At 42.5% G+C, this 7221-nt stretch overlaps 1 protein-coding gene across 2 annotated transcripts in view; it reads right to left on the bottom strand.

Annotated features, from left to right (window-relative positions):
• The window catches only part of STPG2 (sperm tail PG-rich repeat containing 2), a 572264-nt gene that overhangs the window by 12548 nt on the left and 552495 nt on the right, over window positions 1-7221 (bottom strand). Inside the window, exons 12-13 of one of the 2 annotated variants that reach the window (XM_019553334.1) lie at window positions 4989-5139; window positions 2129-2499 (exon numbers count right to left, since the gene is read on the bottom strand). In XM_019553334.1, coding sequence (XP_019408879.1) covers window positions 5002-5139 — 138 coding nt within the window. In that variant the 3' untranslated portion in view covers window positions 2129-2499; window positions 4989-5001. Of the gene's footprint in view, window positions 1-2128; window positions 2500-4988; window positions 5140-7221 lie in introns of those variants that run through there. The other variant, XM_019553336.1, reaches the window with a different exon arrangement.

The raw sequence follows: 7221 nt of genomic DNA, 5'->3' as shown, positions 1-7221 counted from the left end.
ATATCAGGAGGCGCTACTTCACGGTCAGGGCGGCTAGGATCTGGAACCAACTTCCAAGAGAAGTGGTGCAGGCTCTTACCCTGGGGGTTTTTAAGAGGAGGTTAGATGAACACCTTGCTGGGATCGTTTGACCCCAGTACTCTTTCCCACCATGGCAGGGGGTCAGACTAGATGATCTACTCAGGTCCCTTCCGACCCTAGAAACTATGAAACTATGAAACTTCTCCTACCCTGGGAGCACTGAGCTCCTGGACCTGGCTCACAGATCATGGACATGGGGCTTGGAAAGGGCTGCAGGTGAGACGCAGGTCCCAGCCCATTGCCCGAATCCACTGTTGGGGCTAGCTAGCTCACCAGCAGTCAGGGCATGGGCCTGAGTCCTGCCCCTGACCAGGACAGTTCCAGGCCAACTGTAGGCTCTATGAGGAAGTCTGCATGTGCAGCCCAGAGCTGGCTGAGGACTGCCCAAAACAGGACAGTTCCCAGCCACTTGCAGGCTGCTCTGCTTCCCTGCACAGTCTGGGACTGGCTGGGAACTGTCCTAGTCAGGGGCAGGTCCAAGCCAGCTCCAGACTGAGTGGAGAACTGTCCCCATGCAGAGAGCTCCCAGCTCCTGCTCTGCAAGTGCAAATGTGATAATAGAGTGGGGGTGGGAATAAGGTCCCAGCTTGTCCCAGCATAAATGACTCCCAGCTCTTCAAGCATGGAGCTGGGGATGGAAGCTTTCTGCTGCTGGGGTAAGGGAACATTGTCTCCACCCAGGCATGCAAGCCAGGAGGCTGGGGAGCTTGTTCCCTTCCCAGCTCCATAAGCATTTTCTTTTTGGGGGGAAACAAGCACCCCGGCCTGTTCCCCCCAGCTCTGCACTTGTGGAGCTGGGTGGCGAACAGGTTCCCCTGGCCCCACCAGCAGGGAGTTCCCAGTGCTGGCTCTGCAGTCATGAGGCTCTGGCTGGAAACCCTCATCTCCCAGCAGCAGCTCCAGGTCATGAGGCTTGGGCTGGGAGACCTTTATCGGCATCTCCCAGTCACAGAGGCAGCACTGGGAGATAAGCATCTCCCAGTAGTGGCCCTGAGGTTTCAGAGCTGGCAGTAGGAGATAAGGATCTCCCAGCCCCCTTCTCCTTAAGCACGATCTCAAAGTAAGGGGCTTGGAGCTCCCTGCTACTGGGGCAGAGGGACACTGTCTTTGCCTGAGCTCCAGCAGGCACCTCCCTGGGGCAGGAAGCCTGTGGTGAATGGCTGACTGGGTGTAGATTTTGCTCCTGGTCAGGTGTCTACACGAGCACTACAGCACCATTACTAATGGCGAGTAAATTTGCTACTTGTATTTGTAGGTAGTAAATTTACTCAGTATTAGGAAAATTTTCTACAAAGTAAGTATGTGCCTGTGTAGACGCACATGCTTACTTCACTGTGAACTATGCCAATGCAAAGATAAGCATCTTATGTAGATGTCCCCCATAAGTCATAGACTACTAAAACTGTATCAAAAGTCATGTGGCAAAAAATGGCAAGAGTGTGCTCAGAATGACTGGATTTTAATGTGTGTTATCTTATGATCTGTGATGCCTACAAACACTTCCAGGAACCAGAATACAATTCTTCAGGAGCAAAAGGAAACACTACTCCTAAACAGGTAATTAGACAAGGATCTGCACCAGGGTTGCAGGCAGGGGTATGGACAGTGTAGAATACACATCTCTCTTTTCAAACATCCACTTGGGACATCCATTCAGGGATATAGCATTATGTGCTGTCAAACCTAACTAAAGTGTGTGGCCACAGGCAGCTAAGAGGTGAAGACCTGTCTATGCTGCTCCAGGCAGAGAACTACAAAGAGCTGAGAAGAGGCACAAAAAGACAAAATCAGCTGGAAGCCATTGGACCTCACAGGAATCCAAGATTCACACCCACATTGAGGAAAATCTGAAAAACTTGAAGACCAAGATCACTGCTGCTTATGTGCAAAGGCCTCTTTTTCCCTCACTTAAACACTTTGAGGAAGTGAACAGTTATGGAAGCCTCACAAATTTTCTCTTCTCCCTTTCTATGTTTTGGGGGGTGTATTCAGCCATGCTAGGACAATCAGGCTGGATGTTAATTTACTGTGGTGACAGCAGACAAACTCAATCACTGAATTCTGGTTTTATTTCAAATTGTCTATCATTTTATAGCCTCCTGCCAAGGAAGAAAATTAAAAGAAAGAAAAAACTTTTCAGTCATTATTTGTATTTTCAGTTAGACTTCAAAATCAGCAATATCAGTTCTCTAAGTGTTAAAAAAAGTAACAAATGTTTGGAAATAGGAAAAAAGTTGAGAGAGAAGAAAATTAAATAAGATGTCTTGCAAGAACAGCTTTCCTATCTCTGGAGGTTATAAGAACAATCATGTTTCTTTGAGCAGCTGATGGAAGTCATCATCAAAATGTAGCCACTCCTTTGGAAAAGAACTTCAAGCTTGGCTCAGTCACTAATGGATCCTAATACTGGATTAAACCCTGCATGAAAGAGAGAAAGAAAAAAAAAAGGAAAAAACAGATCACTAAGTGTAACTCTTCTAATCTTGGACTAAAGGAATCTTTTTCAAATCCTGCCCAGCTTTATTAGACATAAAATTCCCTTGGGTCAAGATGCTTTCAAAGATTTATCTAACTAATTTAGGCAACTAGTGAATCATGGCATCATTTACTTGGAGTATGCCTGGATGTATGTCATCTTGATTCTCAATATCTTGTCAAGGATAGACTATTTGACCTAAAAAGTGTAGACTACCTAAATTGCCTTCAGAATTTAGCTGCCACACTACATGGCTGTTGCCTTGTGTTATACCTTGTAAGAAACCATGACAGTGTTGGAGAACCAGGGCTACCCCCCTCTCCCGTTCTCTTTCTCTCTCCCTTTCTTTGTCTTTTGTATTCTAATTTCTGTCTCTGGCTTCTACTCTGCTTTATGCATGTCCTTTCACACCATCTGACAAAGTGAACTTAGGTTCATGAAAGTTTGTTCTCTCCCTCTTTCTCTTTCTATAATATTTAGTTAGTCTATAAAGGCGCATATCTACTGTGCCTTCTAACTGAACAAAAGCCTTAAGCTTGGTGTGAAAGGCTGGTACTGAACGAATCCACTCTAGTTGTTTTAAGATTTGGTTCTAAATCTTGAAACTTCAAGATGATAATCCCATCACCTCCTCCTCATCTAACATTTATGTCCCTTCTAACAACCCCTAGGACTTTATTTCCTTTCCCATAGTATCTTCAGAGGGCAAGGGAAGGGATTTGTTTCAGAGAGAAAATACTAGTTTGAAGAAAAGGAAGTTCCCTAGCATTCTATCAATACTAACTTTAGATCACAGTCAATGAACTTCTGCAGGCGTAGGATAAAGATCACAGAAACAAAACTTCTGTTTTCATCTCAGTCTGAATCATTCTAAACTCACATGTAGCTATTTTGCATAGACTCTAAGGGCACATTCCCATATACGGGGGCATGTGTTTGCAACGTCAAAAATACCGGCGGCACAAATTTGTGCCACTGCTTTTTGTCACTGTGCACACCCCTCCACATAGGGTTTGGTATGGGGCAACTATGCCCAGGTGGGGTAGGGTAGGCTGGGACTAGCACCCATGCTGGCCCCAGCAGCCCTACCTGGGGCCTTGGAGGCCTCACAGAGCAACACCAGTGAAGATCTTTGGTTCTGGATGGCCAGGCTGCAGTTCTGGCAGTACGCACTGCTGCCATGTGCATAACACTGCTTTTTTTTTTTAACACTCCTTTTTTGACACAAGGATCTCCCAGCATCAAAGTTTGGCACTGAGCTTCAAATAAGCAGCACGGTGAATTTGCATGTGTACCATGTGCAGTTTGGCAGCACCTCAAATAGTTTTGAGGCACCACAAAAGGCATGTGCACACTTGTCTGGACATGCCCTAATAGTGTGTGTAATAGCAGCTATAAAAGGAAGCCCTTGTTTTGATTTTTGCTTTGTTTACTAAGTATTCAAAGGAAATGCTTTAAAAAAATAAAATCAAGGGAGACACTTACATACTACCTTATTTGAGATATACTATATCCAAACACACCTTCTCAAAAGTATTTCAAAAATTTCTTTCCCACAGGATTTAAACAGGGCAAAGGTCTGACATACCAATTTAAGATGTGCTTTTTTAAAACATTAACAATATACCAGATAATGGTGGCTATTAGGAGGAAAAGCCTTTTAACAAGGGGGTCATAGGTAATGTCAACACTGGAATCTAGAATGAAAGTCTGTACTGATTTAGCAACTGCTTTTTTCAGGTGCTTGTGTGTGGTACCTGTAGGCAAATATTAAGTTTTTAATTATGATCTCTGTACTTCTGCAGCTATCTTTAAGTCAGTTTTCTGAATTCTTAAAACATTCTTTTATGCTGAAGAAGTTCACTTTTAATTTAGTGACTGGCCCTCATGTCTCAATTCCTTTTGGCTGTTCTTTTAATAAAGTCAAAATCCTACCTTTGGGGTCATAATTGTTGCCACAGTAACAGCATACAACACAGCTTTTGTATTAGGATTTTGTTGCCTGGGCCATTAGAGAAAGGAGATGGACTGTGGAGAAGCCTGCCACCTACATTTCATTTGTATGTAATTTTCTACAGTTTCTTTAAAGAAATAAAGGAATACATTGGGAAATAAATAGAGGGCTATAATAAACATTACTATCCATCACTGGCACAATTATGATTTGCTTTAACTACAAGTACAGTGCTCTACTACAATATTTACTTAAAAATTATTAACCATTGAATCTCCTAAGTGTAAAAAGCAATACAGAAAAGGAGGTGTGTAAACAAGCTACTAGACTCCTTATGATGTGGGATACAACAGGAGCAATTCCAGCTATCAAATAAAGTTATAATTAGTGTGTTTTGCCACTTGGAAAACACCCTGAAAATGTAATGATCTGTTATAAATTCTTAAAGCTTCTAGAAATATAGGTATGTATATTTACCTTCACAGAGCTCCTAATTAGAGAGACAGAGAAAATTTGGCTGGACTGCCCCATTTTTGCAAACCGTGTTGTCCATCTGAGTTGCAGCAGGATTCTGTAAGGTAGTATTAAATGTTCTCTTCAAGACAGTGTCCTTAAGCAATGGGCTAAGCTGTGAAGACATAAATATATAATATCATGTTATGAATATATCAACAATAGGCATACACATCATTCTACAACAGTCTTGGTTATGCAGTTCCTAAGAAAAGAAGTATTCTGCATTGTGCATTAAAATTTTACCTAAAATATAGGCTTTCTAAAGCTTCAGTTTGGAAAAGGACTCAAATTGTCCACTACAGTTAAGAATATCATGTTGTACAATGTCACTCTGGATTTCAGATTATCAAATTATGAACAGTGCTGGAAGATGCAGGTACTCAGCCTCTCAGAGAATTAGCCCAGTTAAGAACCTAAGTATGTATTTAGGACCCAAACTCTAGGAATCCATTTTTTAAAAGCCTGACCCATAATGATAGGAGTCTTAGCTGTATAACAGGCAAAGGACAAGGTGCTGACTCAGACTGAAAGACAAAGAATATTTTCTGATCCTGAGTGAAGGAAAAAAATAAAGAAGAGAAAATAAAGTAGAAAGTAATACTGTTTAGGGAGAGTCACTGTCTCAGAAAACAAGAATTTTAATCTGTATGTTCAGATTTAGTATAATTTTTATTTTAAAAAAACCACATTTACTACTAAATTATTTCATGATCATTTGCAAGAAAAGAAGCAGATGTGCCAGTACATAAATTAACCACTTTAAAGTAAATGTCATTTTCAGTTTTAGAATACAAAACTGAAGACTGATGATATATGGGATTGATAAGTAGTTTAACTACTTCCTATTTATTACTGGCCATTCTGGCCAGTTGCAGAGTATAGACCTGAGAAATGGACCTGATGAATGGATCAATGACCATTAAATCCCACCATTTTCTCAGGGTGTTGTCTGTCAATTCACGCTAAGAACTTATCATCACAGAGGCAGCTACTGGAAGGTGATGTGTTAGGGTAGAAACAGATGTCATCTTTTGTTTCCTATATGCTAAAAATGTTTATGGCAGCACATAGGCCAAGCAAAGCCCATGCCCTTTGTCATGCCACAAATACTCAAGATTTGTTACTGTGACACAAGTGGTATCAATTTGTACCACTATTTAGCATCAGATATCAGTTGGTTTTATGACAGCATGGGCAGCCTAGAGTTGCCCATGCTCTGCAGCTCCCACAGTTAGGTTCTCTGAGAATTTGCGCCAAGAAACAAGGACAAAATGGGATCAAAGAAGGAGAAAGTTGAGGCATTGTGGATTAGAATACATGGAGGTCGAAGGGAAAGAGACTTGGTGGTGGTGGTTTCCTACAGACAACCGCACCAAGAGGAAAAGCTAGACTTGGAATTCTCGAGGCAGCTCTCAGAGATCGTACAGTCTAGGAATGTGGTTGTCACGGGGGACCTAAACCACCCTGACATCTGTTGGGAAGAGCAGTCAGCAAAATCCAACCATTCATGTAGGTTCTTAACCTGTGTGCAGGACCTTCACCTAATGCAAGAGGTATACGGTCTCTCTAAGGGGAATACCTTACTTCACTTGGCATTGGCTATGGGGGAGGAACTGGTAGGGGAGCTGCAGATTCATGGTCACCTTGGGGACAGTGACCACCGAGCAATCAAATTCACCATATGGGCAGGTAAGATAATTAGTACGGTGGAAGTGCTTGACTTTAGGAAGGCTAACTTCAGTGTGCTTAGGAGTTTAGTCAATGACGTACTGCAGGATAGGAGTATTGGTGAGATGGGAGTCAAGGAAGAGTGGTCATTTCTAAAGGAAGCAATCCTTCAGGCGCAGAGGGAGACTATCCCAGTATGAGGGGAAAGGGGGAAAGGAGCCAAAAAATGTCCTTGGCTAAACAGGGAAATTCAGGGGAGACTAAGGGCAAAAAAGAAGGCATATAGGTGGTAGAAACAGGGGAAGCTACCAAGGAGGAGTATACCTATTTTGCCGGCACTCGCAGGGAGGCAGTTAGAAAGGCCAAAGCAACTACAGAGCTAAGCCTGGCAACACAAATTAAAGACAACAAAAAGTCTTTTTTAGGTATATAGGGAGTAAAAGAAAGGTACAGTGCCCCATAGGACCCGTACTGAAAAAAAGGAGCAATTAGTGACAGAGAGGGGGGACAAGGCTGAGCTATTCAA

Source organism: Crocodylus porosus, unplaced genomic scaffold, assembly GCF_001723895.1.
Source record: "Crocodylus porosus isolate Cpor-Errol unplaced genomic scaffold, CroPor_comp1, whole genome shotgun sequence".
Lineage (NCBI taxonomy): Eukaryota > Metazoa > Chordata > Crocodylia > Crocodylidae > Crocodylus > Crocodylus porosus.
Note: the sequence above shows the minus strand (reverse complement) of the source record. Positions and strands in the feature narration are given on the sequence as shown.